Genomic DNA, 19,481 nt, shown 5'->3' on the forward strand with positions numbered 1-19,481 from the left:
AGAGCAGTAGCTGAGTTTCTCTCTGGCTCAAATGCTATTCTGTGACCGGCTCATACATTGTTTTGGAATCGCGTATAGTGATAAACCTGGTTTTGAAGTTCTGTTATCGTGACAACATGCTTACCTTTGACAGCTGGTCAAACCTTAGGGATTTCATGAGATGTGAGTTTTCCTGCTCTTTGCTTTAGTGCTTTTCATACTACTATGGATGGTGTGTTTGTGGGGGGTTCTCTTTAGTGTGTGTGTGTGTGTGTGTGTGTGTGTGTGTGTGTGTGTAACATGGCTCTGTCTGTAGAGTGTAGGAAAATGTTTGGGCAGTATCCAGATATCTTCATATCGTCCTTTTCTCATCCTGGAAGTTACGGCATTACTGGCTTAGTACTCAAGGGGGTGCCAAAAAACACTGGGCGTCTATTACAGAATGCTAACAAAATGACCATAAGTAGTAGTGAATTTCCTTGCAGGCTACGAGCTAAATTTGGTAATGAGTGCAAATTTAAAATAAACTAAAGGGATACATATTACATATACATATACCTACACCTTGTTAATTATTCCACTTAATTAGATAAGAGCAAGTTAAACTTAGGGGTTGAGTTAATGCCGAACTCTGTTTATTTTCACACAGGAAAAAGAATGCATAAGAAATATCTTGCTGCGTTTTTGTAAACACTGATCTAAAATCCTTATTTTAATTTCTGTTCGGCGTCACTCATTTTGTGCTTCAGTTGCTCTTCTCTACTCTGAGAATTCACCAACCGGCATTCTATCAGTGGAATTTCTCTGACTGTGCAGCTTCTTTTGTCCGTGTACAGCCAGCCTACTTTTCACCAGTAAAATACCAGATTCATTTTAAGTATGACATTAGAATATAGCCAGCTATAATTCCTATGATAAACATTAGAAATATGGCCATGCATAGTTTTTGCTAAAAAGACCTTTTTGTTTTTTCATTGTAAGCTCATTTACTTGTGTGGCTGCCAGCCAAATAGTTCCACTTCCGTTGTCCTCTGAAAATGAAGGTATTTTCTGACGAAAGGAAAACTATAGTTGCCCGTCTCTGATCACTTTATTGAAGCATAACACTGACTTTCAATTTAAAATGTGACCCTTGTCAATGCACAGCTTGACTCAACAGCTTCCCCTTTCCCCGTTGTGCTATTTACAAACACATGTGTGACTGTTCTGGGGAACTACAGTTATCTTCATAATGTACAATGTGACGGATGACATGAAGAAATGAATCTGCTTTATCTCCTAACGAATTGCACAAGTTGACTGCAGGCATTTACTTAAAAACTAGTTACAAATATAAAAATGTATTGAGAAACTTTTAATAGTTTTGACGCTATTGAAAAATACCCCAGTATACTGCCCAAGCCTAGTAGTGTGTATGGAACAGTGTGTGTGTGCTCTCTCTGTAGAGTGTATGGAACAGTGTGTGTGTGCTCTCTCTGTAGAGTGTATGGAACAGTGTGTGTGTGCTCTCTCTGTAGAGTGTATGGAACAGTGTGTGTGTGCTCTCTCTGTAGAGTGTATGGAACAGTGTGTGTGTGCTCTCTGTAGAGTGTATGGAACAGTGTGTGTGTGCTCTCTCTGTAGAGTGTATGGAACAGTGTGTGTGTGCTCTCTCTGTAGAGTGTATGGAACAGTGTGTGTGTGCTCTCTCTGTAGAGTGTATGGAACAGTGTGTGTGTGTGCTCTCTCTGTAGAGTGTATGGAACAGTGTGAGAGCGCTGCGGCTCTCCTGGAGTCGGTGAGGGAGCAGGAGGTGCAGTTTGAACAGCTGACCAGAGCGCTGGAGGAGGAGAGGAGGAGAGTGAGCCTGCTCAGCCCCCCGTCCCGCCCCCTCCCCCACACACAGGTAACAGCCCAGCCCCCATCCATGTCTCCCCAGGGGAGATTTCCTAGGGCCGTTTCTAGATGCAGGCGAAAAGACCAGGCATCCCTCATCTTTCCTTCTATCCATCCCTCCATCATCCGGTGATTGCTGTTATCACCCTCCATCCATCGCATCCAACCCCATAATCCACTCCTCCGTTCCTCCACTGGCGCCGTGAATTGTGTGGTACCTGTGCGTTTGCATTTCAGCCCTTCTCCTTTAACACACTACAGTGTGTGTTTACATATCTCTTCAGCTTTAACAGGCCATGCATTTTCCATCACGTACCTCTGCATAACGCCATCACTCACCACCACACTTACTGCACCCCCACACATTCACACACAACCTTCATACCACCCTTGCATAACTTTTGCAGGCCTCTGTCATGTAATTACAGCTGTTCTCATCTTTGCCCCAGCATGTTGTGGTCAGAACTGCACCTGAAATGCTGCAGTCAGTTCTCATGCATGCAGCCTCATACTACCACTAAGATCATCATTCTAAACGATACACCGTATCAACTAAAAGAGGAACTGCTTCAAGAACTCCGAATATGATTATGTCCTATGTTATGTAATCATGTGTTTGTCCACAGCAGTGAAGTCACTATGCTTTATCATGAATTTAGAGCTGTGATGGGATGTGGAGAAGCCTTTTTTAAATGTATTTATTTATTTTATTTTACTGTGTAAACACAGACTGATTGAGAAGGTGAAGTGGTTGCCTTTTATATATATTTTTTATATATATATATATATATCATCCTAGCAGGGCTTATTGGTTTAAGGTTGTCCTGTCATTCTCTACCATGCTTAGTCAGTGTGTTAAGCAATGTTTCATGACTGTCACTGGGTGGGTTTTGCCTCTCCCGGTTCAGGTGTCTTTGTTTATCTAATTTAAGTATAATGCCACGTTTGGACAAAAACTTGGTGCTTAACACATTTACTGTTAACTAGTTAACAACCGCTTTAGAATGTGAAGGGAAATATGCATTTCCTCCTGTAACCGTGGATGAACAGGCCTGACCCCTTGAGGACAGAGTAGGCACTACACACAGCCACACAGCTATAGCACAGATGGAACAATGAGGCAGATATTTCATCGGATGTATAAATGTGAAACATCCTCTTGGTGTTTCCCCTCACTACCAAATAAGGTGGTGAGGAGAAGCCCAGTGGCCGGCAGTGGAATGGAGCAAGATGGATTTTGGCCGGCATTTTGCTCATTTTCTTTTTGAACTTGATCTGTTATAAACAGTTGACTAAGTTTGAGTGTACGGGAGAATTGAGTTGTTGCACAAGCGCACTTCACAGAGTAGGTGTTGTCCAACAGAAATATCCAAATGCATGCTAGAACGAGCCAATATGATCTCATTAGCTTGTGCTTGGCTCTGCCCAACTCCTTACCCACTGATTAATTTGCTCCCATTGGAAACGACATTGGGGTCTATCTTGGGTAAGTTATGAAATGAGTGAGTCTGCACTACAGCCATGGACCCACCTCTTTTTGTCCTCCATCCATCCTTCATTGAAGTGATCTAACGTGAAATGAGTGGTGGAAGAAGCAATGGTTTGGTCATTGATTACCTCAAAGGGAGAAGGAAAGGAAGGATACATTTTCAAAGTATTTGAATGTGGTAGATGACTGAGGTATTGAGAGAACATGGTCTCTTTGGTTGTCATGACTCCAGCAGTGTTCGAGTGGTTGTAGGGAGATGTTGTAGCCTAGACGACAACCCAGTTGGATCCTCTATAATGTCTCTAAAGACACCTGTGGATATGAGTGTTCTCTTGGTTGACGGGTTCTCTTTCTCCTCCTCAGAACGGGCGTCTGGGGGATGCGGACATAGAACGACTGAAACTGAGTGAGGGATACATTAACGGGACACAGGTCTGTGTGTGACGCTCTGTGTGTGATGCTCTGTGTGTGACGCTCTGTGTGTGACGCTCTGTGTGTGACGCTCTGTGTGTGACGCTCTGTGTGTGACGCTCTGTGTTAACAGTACATGATGGTGGACCCAGCACATGGCTCTCTAGACGAGAGCTACACACCAGAAGGTGATTCCCAGGAAGTACACTCCGCCTTCTCAGACGATGGAACCAATGGATGGCGGGCAGGGAATGCGGTATAAACACACACTTTGTACTGTAACTGAAAATTATTTCCTCCATGGATGACAAGCAATTATCTACAACTTCCTGTCTCATGGTGATGTACTTCCTCTTCTGCAGATGAAGGTGATCACCTCACGTACTGTCCTGCCCTCTGATTCGATGTCCATTGACGGGGGAGTGTCTGTCTCGGGCATGGGCGGTTACAGTGCCACTCTGGACCGTTCCTACAGGCAGGGTGGAGGGGGGGACTACCCCACAGCCACGGTCCCCAGGAACTACCACTACGGTCCCGCGGGGGGTTACGACGACTACAGGAGCGCCCCGCCTTCTGAGGCCTACACTAGCCTGAGCAGAGGCACACGCATGGACGACCGCTACAGGTCAGACCACTGCCACTGTCGTTAAAGTTTGTGAAAATGCCGAAGGGCACTGTAAAAGAAAAATGCTAGTATTCTTTTGAAGATTTCCTATCTTTGGTATAATTGATATTCTGTCTATCTCCAGACCTGCGGATGGGTACAGGACACTTGACTCTGGGTACCGTGCCCCCAGTAGACAGCAGCTGGACCCCTACGCAGCCCAGCCCCAGGTGGGGCGAGGGGTGAGGGGCATGGGAAGTGCCCTGGAGCTGGGGGGCATGCGCTACGCCCACCAGGGCCACTATGGCATGGAGGATGACCAGAGGAGTCTGGGATATGATGATGTGGAGTACAGTATGGCTCCTCCCACCATGCATCCAGGATACGGCACCATGCCACGACTAGGCCCAGGCCCAGGAGGACTGGACAGACGCAGGCTCAGGTAGACACACACCACTCTGATATGTATGTACAACACACACACACACACACCAATTAATTTGCGTCTGATTTGTCCAATTGTCCCTTAGGAGTTGTGAGGACACTTTGGAAGGGGACATGGGAGGAGTCGACACCTACACCTGGGGCGTCAACATGGAGAGAGGAAGTATGGCGTCATTGGACAGCACCCTGAGGAAGGGTCCGCCCACATCCTGGAGACAGCCAGAGCTCCCTGAGGTCATCGCCATGTTGAACTACAGGCTGGACCCGGTCAAAACCAACGCTGCTGCCTTCCTCCAGCACCTCACCTTCAAGAACGACAAGGTAACACACACACACACACACAAACCTTGTATACCGGCAAACACACTGATTTGTATTGAAATTATGGATATTACAAGTGTTAATGTACTGCTATCAGTGTTTTAGGATGGGTTTGGTGTGTTACTGTTGGTTATGTAGGTGAAATCGGAGGTGCGTCGTTTAAAGGGGATCCCTTCTCTGGTCTCGTTGCTGGACAACCCCAAGAGGGATGTACACCACTCGGCTTGCGGGGCGCTCAAGAACATCTCGTACGGACCAGACCACGACAACAAGATCGCCATCAAGAACTGTGATGGCATCCCCGCCTTAGTCCGGCTACTGAGGAAGGCCAGAGACCAAGACCTCACTGACACCATTACAGGTAAATACTACTGTTCAGTCTCTCCAAGATTTCAAAGGGATTATTTTGTGCTGTATGCTTGCAAAAATGCTTGATTTTGCTGCGGCAATTCTGTAATTTTGCATGGCAATATGCAATGATTTTTATCAATTTGTCGCGAAAATGCATAGACGTCAAAGTTTGACTTGTGGCTTGATTTGAACCATATGCGGCGATTTTGCGGTGAAGAGTTGAAATTACGAGTACTCTTTGTCTACTGCGGTGATGGCTCCGTTTTTATGTGTTAATATGAGATTTGACTTTTTATGTGGAAATAGCCCTCATAATATGCAGGAATTTGATTTGGCCCCAAAATTGTAATCATGGAATTCTGGAGGGACTGACTACTCTGTTACAGTACTAGTTATGGGACAGTAAAACAATACCGTGTAGTATTCCAACTCTACTTCAGCCTTATAACCTCTACTATAATTCCTCATTATTGGTCCCAACCAGAGAACTGAGAGTCATGAAGATGATGGACGCATCTCCCTCTTCTTCCTCAGGCACATTGTGGAACCTATCGTCTCACGACTCGGTGAAGATGGAGATCGTGGACCACGCTTTACATGCCCTCTCAGATGAGGTGATGGTGCCACACTCTGGCTGGGAGAGAGGGAGTGACGGAGGGGAGGAGAGCCTCAAACCACGCCACCTGGAGTGGGAGACGGCCCTCACCAACACAGCTGGCTGTCTGAGGTACGTGGAGGAAGTGGACAGCAGGAGATGAATGGACAAAGGGAGTATGTATTGGGGATGTTGAACCCTAAACATTGTAACTATATATTTTTTGTTTTGTTCAGAAACGTGAGCTCAGAACGTAGTGAGGCCAGGAGGAAGCTGAGAGAGTGCGCAGGATTGGTGGACTCACTGATGTACATTGTCCAATCACAGATCAACCGCAAAGATGTGGACAACAAGGTGTTTAACCCAACCCATAGCTTCTAATCGATTGCTGATTAATTTTACTTACTGGAGTAATGACCCTTTGAAATCTCCCTGTCTCTGTGCAGTTGGTGGAGAACAGTGTTTGTCTGCTGAGGAATCTGTCCTATCAGGTTCACCGAGAGGTTCCCGGCTGCGAGCGCTACCAGGAGGCCGCACCTCTAAACCAGGGCCCCACCCCCGGCTCCAACAAGGCCGGCTGCTTCGGCTCACGGAAGGGCAAAGGTCAGTAACCGGCCTGTAACCCCAAAAGGTTGATGTCTCCCCCCCCCACCCCGGAGATCTTATTAGCATAATAAACACGTCTATTTAAGTTAGAGATCTGTTGGATGCATCTCAATCAGAGCTAGAACTTGTCAGACCTGAAAATCGGTCTTTTCACAAAATCGTCTGTAGCGTCCAAACCCCCACAAGCGTCTTGGGACTTGTCTGAAGTCAGTCGGTACAGAAGATCTGTCAAATTCTGTCTGTAAGCATCCAACAGTTTAAAGGTGAGACTCTCATGAAAATGTTGGTCGTTTATCTCTAGGATGCCCACAGGCCTCGAGTCTCGTCTGAAGGCCCCCCCAGTACCACTGATGTCAGTATATATGGAGACTGTTTAATGACAAAAATAAGGGTTTAAATACACTATTTTTCATGGTTCGGGCTAGGCCCCTTCGTTCCAGTGAAGGGAAATCGTAACATTACAGCATACAATATTCTAGACGATTCTCTGCTTCCTACTTTGTGGCTACAGTTTGTGGAAGGCCCTTTCCTGTTTCAGCATGACAATGCCCTGTGCACAAAGCAAGGTCCGTACTGAAATGGTTTGTCCATCTGTGTGGAACAACTTGACTGGCCTGCATAGAGCCCCGACCTCAACTCCATCAAACACCTTTGAGATGAATTTGAATGCCGACTGGGAGCCAGGCCTAATCGCCCAACATCGGTGCCCAACCTCACTAATGATCTTGTGGCTGAATGGAAGCAAGACCCCGCAGTAATGTGCCAACATCTAGTGGAAAGCCTTCCCAAAAAAGGGGGACCAACTCCATATTAATGCCCATGATTTTGGAATGACATGTTCTACGAGCAGGGCTTAAACTCTTATGGGTTAAAGGCCATAGTTCTCTGTGGCTAGAGGTAGAACATTTCCCTTACTTCCAGATCTAGGATCAGATCACACTCTCCCCATTCCTCACTCATTAAAAGGGGTGTGAGATTTAGACTGACCTTAGATCTGTGGTTTGTGGAAACATAATCCTACTTTGTATGTGATGAATGGGTGCCATGGGCTGGGTTTTGCTCTTGTGGTGCTGATGGGTTTGTGCTTGTTGGTGGCTGGGTTACTATTTCAGTTTTTCACTCTCTCCTTCCCTCCCTCTGTCCTCCACCCATTCTCTTCTTGTGTTCCTGTCCTGTTTAGATGAGTGGTTTTCCAAAGGTAAGATTCTCTTCAGCTGCGTTTATGCAGGTTGCCCGATTCTGATCTTGTTTTTCACTAATTGGTCTTTTGACCAATCAGACCAGCGCTGATAAATATCTGATGTGATTGGTCAAAAATATCAGAATTGTGCTGCCGTAAACGCAGCCTTCTTGGTGCTCTATTGTACTGTGGCTAAATAAGGGCTTTTCCTAACGCTGGCTGGTCTTAACATTGCCTTTACTGTAAATGGGACGTGACAAATGGAGTGCATGCTGTTCAACTAGTGCATGATACCATGATGTCGTTCTGAGGAGACTCTGCATCTATTAGAAAGGGCTGAGGTGGAACAGATTCAAATGCGCATAAAATGTATTTTTACATCTACCTCAATCAGAATGAGCTCCAGATCGTTTTGTCCTCTCCTCATCCCCACTCATCATCCTCTCTCTCTCCAGGTAAGAAGGATGCTGATGACGGGAGTGTGGACCAGGTTGATATTCCGAAGAGGACAATGCCTGCCAAAGGTAAGTCAAAACACCATACGAAAACACAGTGGACACAGGTAAGTCAAAACACCATACGAAAACAGTGGACACAGAATCAGTTCCTGAAATCCCTCTTCCTACCAGGCTATGAGCTGCTGTTCCAGCCAGAGGTGGTGCGTGTGTACACGTCGCTGTTGCGAGAGAGCCAGAACCCCTCAGTGCTGGAGGCCGCAGCCGGGGCTGTACAGAACCTGTGTGCCGGACGCTGGACTGTGAGTGGACAGCCTTTGACCTCTCACCTTTCCCTGAATCTCCTTGTCTTGCCTGTCATTTTCTGATCCTTAGCATGACCCCAAAGGCGTTGGTCGCAGATTACTCCCTCCCTCTCTGTCCCTCAGTATGGTCGCTATATCCGGGCCACGGTGCGTCTGGAGAAGGGCCTGCCCATGATGGCAGAGCTGCTGGCTCATGGGAATGACCGCGTGGTCAGAGCCATGTCGGGAGCCCTGAGGAACCTGGCCATCGACAATCGCAACCGCGAGCTGCTCGGTAAGTTGGTGTATCAAATATCGTATGTTATGACAATTTCATGAGGAAATACGTTTTTCATCAGCAGATAGAATTTATATTTTTTTCCCAGATACACTAAAGAGTGGATGTATTGCCCTCCCCTAGGTAAGCACGCTGTGCCCCACCTGGTGGCAGACCTGCCGGGTGGCCAGAGCCAGTCGGCACGACCTCTGTCTGAGGAGACGGTGGTGTCTGTACTGAGCACGCTCACTGAGGTGCTGGGCAACAGCCTGGAGGCCGCCAAGACCCTTAGGGCCTCCCAAGGCATCGAGAGACTGGTACTCATCAACAAGGATGGGTGAGAGTGTGTTTGCATGTGGAACTGAGCTGCTCATTAACATGTCATATTGTTGCTGTTTGTGACTGATAGGTCAGTGTTCATACATTACATGTCTAACGGAGTGTATGTCTCTTGGTCCTGCAGTAAGCGGTCTGAGCGGGAGGTGCGTGGGGCAGGCCAGGTGTTACAGCTGGTCTGGGGACACAAGGATCTGCGACGCCCCCTGGAGAAGGACGGCTGGAAGAAGACCGACTTCATGGTGAACCTCAACCCCCCCACCAACGGCCCCTCTACACGCACCAATGGGACCTACGAGGACACTACCATGCCACTGCTAGACAGAGGTGACTCTTGGAATAGAGTTTGTATTTGCACCAGACTTGCACATTAACAGCAAGTTAAAGTCGAGACATAAAATGTAGGAATTTTAGGGAAGCAAACAGAATGTAATGGCTTTTGTTTTTTTCTCCAGGGGAGAAGAGGGACATGATTCCACTGAATGACCTAGGGCCTGGTGAGGATCCATAAAAACCCTGACAAAGTTAAGTCCAGCTCATACTTTTTAAAATTATCAGTGATTTATGCTCTTCCTCCCTACATCTTAGAAGCCTACTCTACACTGGACCAGAGGGAGAGGAGACACACTCTGGACAACTCCCTCAACGCCACAGACACTTTACAGGTAAGACACACCCCTGCCCTGTACACATTGTTTCTTGAACTTAAACACACTTGTCTTTTAATCCGTTCTCTCTCCTTCACACCTTTTTTAAAACGTCTCTATTTTCTTTTGGTTGACGACCACCGTCTCTACTCACGGTATCTTTCTCACTTTCACAATCTCCCGCTCCTTCTCTGTCTTTCTCATTCTGTCTCAGCGTGGGGTGTATGGAGGCAGAAAGGGTTCACTGCCTCTGTTGGACTCCTACGATGGTTAGCCCCCCTCTCCCCCTCTGCATGTAACAGCATGGTACGTTTCACCTCTTGTCCTGCATGGACTCTATCGCCATCCTTTGTCTCTGATACCTATTACCTACCTTTGCTGTAACACTTTGTCAATATTGTATTATTTCAGTACCTTGGTTTTGAAGACAGTGTGCAGTGAAAACTGAAGTTCAGCGGTATGAATACTATAGTTGTATACAATATCATCAGTGTTTCCCCTAGTTTAAAAAATAAATAAAATATTCTCTAATTGTATACATTTTCCCATGGCGCTGAGAGAGAATATTGCTGTGTGAAAGTTAATTTCCTATTTCCAATTCTGCACATTTTGCCGTGGCCATTTGTGTTCTTATGCTCAAACATAACAAAAGCAATGGGCATGTGCCCTGTCAGTAATCCAGCAATGGCAAAAAAAATATCCCTAACCTCTACCCCATCGAGCACCTTTTGGATGAATTGGAACGCCAACTGCGAGCCAGGCCTAATCGTCCATTTCCCTAATGATCTTTTGGCTGAATGGAAGCAAGTCCCTGCAGCAATGTTCCACCATTTAGTGGAAAGTCTACCCAGAAGGTTGCAGGATGTTATAGCATCAAGGGGGACCAACTCCATATTAATGCCCATGATTTTGGCATGAAATGTTCGACGAGCAAGTGTCCACATAAATTATACATCTCTCACACACACACACACACACACACACACACACACACACACACACACACACACACACACACAGTTGAAGTCGGAAGTTTACATACACTTAGGTTAGTCAACTCGTTTTTCAACCACTCCACAAATCTCTTGTTAACAAACTATAGTTTTGGCAGGTGGGTTAGGGCATGCACTTCGTGCATGACAAGTAATTTTTCCAACAATTGTTTACTGACAGATTATTTCACTTATAATTCACTATCACAATTCCAGTGGGTCAGAAGTGTACATACACTAAGTTGACTGTGCCTTGAAACAGCTTGGAAAATTCCATAAAATGATGTAATTTCTTTAGAAGCTTCTGATAAGATAATTGACATCATTTGAGTCAAGTTGAAGTGTACCTGTGGACATATATCAAGGCCTACCTTCAAACTCAGTGCCTCTTTGCTTGACATCAAGGGAAAATCAAAAGAAATCAGCCAAGACCTCAGAAAACAAAAATGTGGGCATCCAAGTCTGGTTCTTCCTTGGGAACAATTTCCAAATGCCTGAAGGTACCACGTTCATCTATACAAACAATAGTACGCAAATATTAACACCATGGGACCACGCAGCCATCATACCACTCAGGAATGAGATGCGTTCTGTCTCCCAGAGATGAACGCGCAAATAAATCCCAGAACAACAGCAAATGACCTTGTGACGATGCTGGAGGTAACGGGTACAAAAGTATCTGTATCGACAGTAAAACAAGTCCTATATCAACACAACCTGAAAGGCCGCTCAGCAAGGAAGAAGCCACAAAAAAGCCAGACTACTATATGGGGACTAAGATCATACGTTTTAGAGAAATGTCCTCTGGTCTGATTAAACAAAACTGGAACTGTTTGGCCATAATGACCATCGTTATGTTTGGAGGAAAAAGGGGGAGGCTTGCAAGCTGAACACCATCCCAACTGTGAAGCATTTGGGTGGCAGCGTCATGTTGTGGGGGTGCTTTGCTACAGGAGGGACTGGTGTACTTCACAAAATAGATGGTATCATGAGGGGGAAATTGTGGATATATTGAAGCAACATCTCAAGACATCAGTCAGGAAATGGGTCTTCCAAATGGACAATGACCCCAAGCATACTTCCAAAGTTGTGGCAAAATGGCTAAAGGACAACAAAGTCAAGGTATTGGAGTGGCAATCACAAAGCCCTGACCTCAATCCTATAGAAAATGTGGGAAGAACTGAAAAAGCATGTATGAGCAAGGAGGGCTACAAACCTGACTCAGTTACGCTAGCTCTGTCAGGAGGAATGGGCCAAAATTCACCCAACTTATTGTGGGGAGCTTGTGGAAGGCTACCTGAAACATTTGAAGTTAAACTAAAGGCAATGCTACCAAATACTATTTGATTGTATGTAAACTTCTGACCCACTGGGAATGTGATGAAAGAAATTAAAGCTGAAATAGATAATTCTCTACTATTATTCTGACATTTCATATTCTTAAAATAAAGTTGTGATCATAACTGACCTAATTTGCATTTTTACTAGGAGTAAATGTCAGGAATTGTGAAACCTGAGTTTAAATGTTTTTGGCTAAGGTGTATGTAAACTTCCGACATCAACTGTACATGCATACAGTGGCAAGAAAGTTTGAGCGCTTTGTAAATGCCTAATTTTCTGAATAAATTGGTCATAAATGTATCTGATCTTCATCTAGGTCACAACAATAGACCGTCTGCTTTAACACACAAACAATTACATTTTTTCATGTCTTTATTGAACACACCGTGTAAACATTCACAGTGCAGGGTGGGAAAAGTATGAACCCTTGGATTTAGCTGGTTGACCCTCCTTTGGCAGCAATAACATCAACCTAACGTTTTCTGTAGGTCAGGAGGTATGTCTGAACTGTTCTCTTGAGGTCATGCCACAGCATCTCAATCGGGTTGAGGGCAGAACTGACTGGGCCACTCCAGAAGGCGTATTTTCTTCTGAAGCCATTCTGTTGATTTTCTTCTGTTTTGGGGCGTTGTCCTGTTGCATCAACCAACTTCTGTTGAGCTTCAATTGGCGGACAGATGGCCTAACATTCTCTTGCAAAATGTCTTGATGAACTTGGGAATTAATTTTTCCGTCAATGATAAGCTATCCAGGCCCTGCGGCAGCAAAGCATTCCCAACCATGATGCTCCCTCCACCATACTTTACAGTTGGGATGAGGTTTTGATGTTGGTGTGCTGTGCTTTTTTTTCCCCAAACAACTCTCTATAGTTTCATCTGTCCAAAGAATATTTTGCCAGTAGCACTGTGGAACATCAAGGTGTACTTTTGCGAACTTCATACATGTAGCAATGTTTTTTTTTTTTTTGGACAGCAGTGGCTTCTTCCGTGGTGTTCTCCCATGAACACCATTCTTGTTTAGTGTTTTACGTATCGTAGACTCGCCAACAGAGATGTTAGCATGTTCCAGAGATTTCTGTAAGTCTTTAGCTGACACTAGGATTCTTCTTAACCTCATTGAGCATTCTGCGCTGTGCTCTTGCCGTCATCTTTGCAGGACGGCCACTCCTAGGGAGAGTAGCAACAGTGCTGAACTTTCTCCATTTACAGACAATTTGGCTTACCCTGGACTGATGAACATGAAGGCTTTTAGAGATACTTTTGTAACCCTTTCCAGCTTTATGCAAGTCAACAATTCTTAATCTTAGGTCTTCTGAGATCTCTTGATCGCGGCATGATTCACATCAGCCAATGCTTCTTGTGAATAGCAAACTCCAATTGTGAGTTTTTTTTAATAGGGCAGGGCAGCTCTAAACAACGTCTCCAATTAGCTTTTGGAGAAGTCATTAGCCTAGGGGTTTACATACTTTTTCCAACCTAAACTGTGAATGTTTAAATTATCTATTCAATAGACAAGACAAATACAATAATTTGTGTTATTAGTTTAAGCACACTGTCTGTTGTTGTGACTTAGATGATCACAGATCAAATTTGATGACGAATTTATGCAGAAATCCAGGTAATTCCAAAGGGTTCAGATACCTTTTCTTGTCACTAGATATTACACACACGTTGAACAAAAATATAACGTAAGATCTAAAGTGTTGGTTTCATAAGCTGAAATACAAGATCCCAAAAATGTTCCATATACACAAAAAGATGATTTCTCTCAAATTTGGTGCGCAAATGTTTACTTCCCTGTTAGTGAGCATTTCTCCTTTGCCATGATAATCCATCCACCTGACAGGTGTGGCATATCAAGAAGCTGATTAAACTGCATCATCATTACACAGGTGTACCTTATGCTGGGGACAATAAGGCCTCTCTAAAATGTGCGGTGTTGTCACACAACACAATGCCACAAATGTCTCCAGTTGAGGGAGCGTACAATTCGTATCCTGACTGCAAGGATGTCCACCAGAACTGTTGCCAGAGAATTTAATGTTCATTTCTCTACCATAAGCCGCCTAAATATAATTTTAGTTTCGCAGTAAGTCCAACCAGTTTCACAACCGCAGCCGATGAAATTGAGTATTTCTGTCTGTAATAAAGCTCTCTTGTGGGGAGAAACTCATTCTGATTGGCTGGCTGCACCCCTGCTTAGTCATGTGAAATCCATAGGTTGGGACATAATGAATTTATTTAAATTGACTGATGAACTAACTCAGATTCTTTGAAATTGTTGCATGTTGTGTTTATTTTTGTTTTGTGTGTGTGTGTATATATCTCGATGTACAAGACATTAGGAACACCTCTTTTATGAGCCTGACCAGGTGAGTTATGATGTCCCTTATTGATGTCACCTGTTAAATTACACTGGTCGAAGTGGATTTAAGTGGAGGAGACCGGTTAAAGAAGGATTTTAAGCCTTGAGACATAGATTGTGTATGGGTGAATGGGCAAGACAAAATATTTAAGTGCCTTTGAACAGGGTATGGCATTAGGTTCCAGGCACACTGGTTTGAGTTTCAAGAACTGCAACACTGCTGGGGTTTTCACGCTCAACTGTTTCCTGTGTGTATCAAGAATGGTCCACCACCCAAAGGATGGCCAGCCAACTTGAAAACTGTGGGAAGCATTGGAGTCAACATGGGCAACTATCCCTGTGGAACGCTTTTGACACCTTGTCAAGTCCATGCCCTCACGAATTGAGACTTTTCTGAGGGCAAAAGGGGGAGGTGGAACTCCATATTAGGAAGGTGTTCTTAAAGTTTTGTACACTCGGTGTATACTATTTGGTGCAATGATGAATACAGGGAAACATTGAATTGAACATTGAAGAGGCTTTCACACTGGTATGCTATGTGGACTTGTGTATTACGCTGTATCATATACCTTAACAATATACCGTAGGCACTTGCATTTTGGCATATTGTGTATACTCACATACTTGCACCACAGAGTCCACTTGAGTGTACTGTTTGCATTTTACTCTTTGAAGTATAAACACATGCACTAATCAAATGTATTGCCTATCATTCTCTTCTCCCTCCAGAAAAACTGATAGTGTGCATCACCCAGAGTGAGCTGCCCCTGCCCTACCACTGCTACTGAGGAGAGACCCACAGACTTGCTCTCATCCCCCTCTTTCGCTCCTTCCATCACATGTCTGTGGTTATGAAGATGAGGGTTGGGATCCAAAGAAAGCAGTTGTGTTGCAATCAGAAATCTAACACTCAAACTGACACCACACACACACGGATCATAGTAGCATCAGAAATATATCTAAAGTTTTATTGATATTCCCTTTTTTCAAAGCTATCATCTTTGTTTGACAATCATTGTTTATTTCTGTTGTTTCTATGGTTACTTACATCCAACATTTGGCTCAGTGAGCGTTCCCTGTCGTTCGTTAGATTTATCGTCCTCATACTCATCCATGTGTTTTGTCGTTGTGAATCAGATTGCTGCATCCTGAGATGAATGTATTTTTAAATATCTGTAGGGTATGTATATAAAAAGAGGACATGTTTGGTTGGTAAGGGAGGTGTCTGCCTTCAAGGTTGATTTTAATTTAAATAGTGCCCAGATTGGGATTGGTGAGTGGGAAGTGACTGGTGGACCAATGGGGCTCGGCCTCATAGATTCAGAATGTTTCTATAGGAGTTATTTTAATCTCTTCTAGTTATCTTCGTCTGGTTGGTTTTGGGTTAGTTGGGAGAGTTTAAGGTCAGTGTTTGTGTGTGAGTGCCATACAGGAGATCTGTGTGAGATGGATGTGTGTGAGAGCTTTGTTAACGAACAAAAACCATATGACCATGTATTTTAAAGGATTTCATTTTGTGCTTTCATGCGTTTTTCTACTCCTGTGGCAAATATTTATTTTATTTGTCTGTTCTTTTCAATTGTGGCTTTTACAGGTTTACCAACTGCATCTTTTGTTGAGTGATGACCTTTTTTTTTTTTTTTAGTGTCTGTTTCCCCTAATGTAAAGATATGACCGTTAGACTGCCGTCTTACCCTCCTGAAATGTTAACTATGGCTGTGTGGATTAGCTGGAATACTACAGCTTCTGCTGTGCAGGTAGCTGGAATACTACAGTTCACACACTGATAAAAAGCACCACAGCTCTTCGTCCTACATTGCCCATACACTAGATAACGTTCCAACACTAAACTACAACACTAGGAACTCATTCCCCACACTACTATACAGAACCCCACTACAGACCTGGGGCTTATTCAATCGGATGGGTTGTTTAGAAATGTATTGCATAGAACTCACAAGATTCTTTATTCTGCATGTTAGACATTATTAGTGTCTGTTTTAATAAAAGACAGTTCTCTGAACCACCTATAATGCTAATCACACAGTCAGTACTTAATGTTACACCGGACAGAGCAATGTGCCGCTGATATGGACCAATGACAATGGTTGAAAAGGAGAATGAGGTTGGTCTTCTCTATAAATGACATTTGTTACATATTGAGAGTATTGGTTTCCTCAGAGGTGACTCGGGTGTCAACACAGCGGGACCAGCCTAAGGGGAAAACACTAAAAGCACATTTTGGTATAGAAGATCTGTTCTTTGTGCTTAATTTGGTGCCTGTGTTTTTAATATTTTGTTTTCTGATTTGGGAATGGTTGTTGAGTGATGGGTGAAGCATATGCAACCTGTTATAGTTTTTATTCTGTTTTTACCACTTTCTTTGAATGGCAAGAGAACAATTCCACATGCATAATTTCTTGTTATTATTGCCTATTCATGTACAATGATGATGAACATACCTGCCTTGGCTCTGAAAAGTTTCTTTTTCACTAAGAATATGTAACTGGCAATACTGTTTTATAAAATAAAGATCTTTTCTCAGACCAGATTAGATTTGTGTGCATGTGTGACGGCTAGAGATGTGTACTTGGGATAAACACATCTAATTAAAGGAGTACTCTGTAGTTTGTCTGTGTAACCAGACACCCTAACTCAAACACACACATTCATGCCTGAACCATGAAGGCTTGAGCTCGGGGTGGTCTGCTCAGTCTTGTGCCCCACTCACAGTTAATATGCATCCACTACATTTGAGATGCCTGAAAGGTGTTTCTACCCGTCTGCATTTGTTTTTGAGTCTACTCCTTGGCCAGTAAGTCCTAGACATTGCTGTATGTGACCTAACAGGCTAACGTGACCCTGGGGAACATTTTGACCACCGATGAAATTTGAGTGTTCAATATGTGCTCAGCCTTTGACTCATGCTGTGAGACGATACCATGGTGGATGTGACCAATGAACATGAGCGCTTCAAAGTGTCTCAATGTCCCCTCGTAAACCCTTATCAGTATTCCAGACATCTCTTTTCCTTACAGCTTATGCAATTGAACTACAGCTGTAGGATGGATCATGAAGCCTCAAGTGTGTGTGAGTGCACTGGCAGACTTACCATTAGGCGGAGGGGGCCTCATGAGCTGGGCATAGAACATTTCTCAGCTCGAGCCCCTTAATCTGTTTAAAATAGAGATGTTTTTGTTAACATGGGCTGCGTCTCAATCCACTGCATCTGCCGATGTCAGCGCTGCAGCCATGTTTGTCAGACCAGGAGACATCACGAAAACGTCTGTAGCGTTTGAACGGTTTGGCCTAGAAATTGAAACTCATGAATACTGGTGTTCTCCATTTTGCTCTACGACCCCAACAAGTGTCACAGGGCTTGTCTGAAGGTAACCCAGTACCGGGCCGAAAAATGAATGGAAGTGAATAGGGCATTTCCCCGTCAAAGGTATACAGCTAATTCCATGGTATAAAAAATATATTCTGAGCTTATATCTTGGGTATAGGACACTTCTAAACACTTCCTTTTGACTAGCAGTAAGGCCAAAATCTATGTTTTATCAAATATTTTTTAAATATACCGACATGGGTCCTAAAATGATTCTTCCCCCTAGGGCCTCCAAATCATTAGGTCTGCCCCTGTATGAGCGTGAGAGCGAAAAGTGTTGTTAGGCTACATGCATACCGTACACACACAATGTGTCTCTCCCTAAATTTGAGGGCACTTAATACAGTAGATTCTCTCTCCTTGCTCCCCTGTTGCACACTCTCCTGTCACTTGGTACTAGAGCTATTTAAAGATGCCACTCTCCTTCACTTGCTCTGTCAATCATGCGCAGTGTCATGTTTCTCCAGAATCCACACAGCAGGGCAGGAGAAGGAAAACTAAAGAACAGATTGAGAAAGAGGGAACACCACCTGCTCCAGATGGCATGTTAGTAAGGATTTAAACATGTTGACTTCAGACCCATGAAGATTCAAGTCTTCAAGTCAAACTTGGAGCAAAGAGCAAAACCTTACCAGCCATGGACTATTGACAAGCACTGGGGGTAACTGTGTCTGTGTGAGAGAGCAACAGCTACTGAGCACAGGAAGTGTGTGGTGCAAGAGATTAGTGACTCGAACTACAGAATGTTCTTTGCATTTATTTTTTTCCATGGATGATTAGCCTAACTGGAGACATCACAGGCTAAAAATAACTTCAATATTGAAAGAGTTTTGCATCACTCTTCATTCTACTACTCCACTATGGATAACCTCTCTTCCCCGTCTTCCAACACGCAGGATGGTTCACCCACCATGTTCCCAGACTCGTCTCGCCGCACCACTCACACTGGTAACCAAGGTGGGTTGGGATCGTTGGTATATGAGGTAGGGGTCGTGTGGGCTCACCTGCGGCCGCTCATACCGTTCTTTCTGATCAGTGCAATGGTCGTGGCAATCATCTACCTAATCCAGCACATTATCTACTCTGGGCCATTCACCGATCCACTCTTCTTTGAGAAATTCGAGGAACGTTGGCCTAGACCCAAAACGCACAAGGATACCTCACCCTCAAACCCAGTCCTTTTCACTGACCCTATGGAATACACTGGGAATGGAACCCTTTGAACTTGAGTCGTGGAATTCGGATGAATTCTGCCTGTGCCATAGGATTCTATTTGAAGGTGGATCAAAGGTTTTTAGAATCTCCCTGTGGAATTTGCGGTAAAGTTCATTATCAGATCATGATTAGATCTGCATGTGACTCCCAGGGGCTTCTGTCTTTTGACTCAATTGTGTCCCTATGTCTGTTCTATTCAACAGCCACTTGGGCTATGTATATATAATGTGCAGATTATGAGAACCTGGAGTCTGGACCATTACTAGGCTATAATTAGTCTACAATGCTCTAATGTCTTAATCTAGATTTATTAGCCCTGTATAACTG

The 19,481-nt window shown here is 44.2% G+C and overlaps 1 protein-coding gene across 5 annotated transcripts in view; it reads left to right on the forward strand.

The window, feature by feature from the left end:
- LOC135526418 (catenin delta-1-like) overlaps positions 1–17,100 on the forward strand; it is a 37,145-nt gene extending 20,045 nt beyond the window's left edge. For 2 of the 5 annotated variants that reach the window (XM_064954774.1, XM_064954773.1), the window contains 20 exons: positions 1,713–1,864; positions 3,707–3,775; positions 3,888–4,010; positions 4,117–4,379; positions 4,504–4,800; positions 4,889–5,123; positions 5,262–5,484; positions 6,009–6,201; positions 6,306–6,423; positions 6,516–6,672; positions 7,856–7,873; positions 8,311–8,379; positions 8,485–8,612; positions 8,739–8,889; positions 9,016–9,208; positions 9,335–9,534; positions 9,663–9,704; positions 9,796–9,872; positions 10,069–10,160; positions 15,281–17,100. In XM_064954774.1, coding sequence (XP_064810846.1) covers positions 1,718–1,864; positions 3,707–3,775; positions 3,888–4,010; positions 4,117–4,379; positions 4,504–4,800; positions 4,889–5,123; positions 5,262–5,484; positions 6,009–6,201; positions 6,306–6,423; positions 6,516–6,672; positions 7,856–7,873; positions 8,311–8,379; positions 8,485–8,612; positions 8,739–8,889; positions 9,016–9,208; positions 9,335–9,534; positions 9,663–9,704; positions 9,796–9,872; positions 10,069–10,128 — 2,763 coding nt within the window. In that variant the 5' untranslated portion in view covers positions 1,713–1,717 and the 3' untranslated portion in view covers positions 10,129–10,160; positions 15,281–17,100. The remainder of the gene's footprint in view (positions 1–1,712; positions 1,865–3,706; positions 3,776–3,887; positions 4,011–4,116; positions 4,380–4,503; positions 4,801–4,888; positions 5,124–5,261; positions 5,485–6,008; positions 6,202–6,305; positions 6,424–6,515; positions 6,673–7,855; positions 7,874–8,310; positions 8,380–8,484; positions 8,613–8,738; positions 8,890–9,015; positions 9,209–9,334; positions 9,535–9,662; positions 9,705–9,795; positions 9,873–10,068; positions 10,161–15,280) is intronic. The other 3 variants (XM_064954776.1, XM_064954775.1, XM_064954777.1) reach the window with 3 other exon arrangements.
- The last annotated feature ends 2,381 nt before the right edge of the window (positions 17,101–19,481 follow it).

This window comes from Oncorhynchus masou, chromosome 32 (assembly GCF_036934945.1).
Source record: "Oncorhynchus masou masou isolate Uvic2021 chromosome 32, UVic_Omas_1.1, whole genome shotgun sequence".
Lineage (NCBI taxonomy): Eukaryota > Metazoa > Chordata > Actinopteri > Salmoniformes > Salmonidae > Oncorhynchus > Oncorhynchus masou.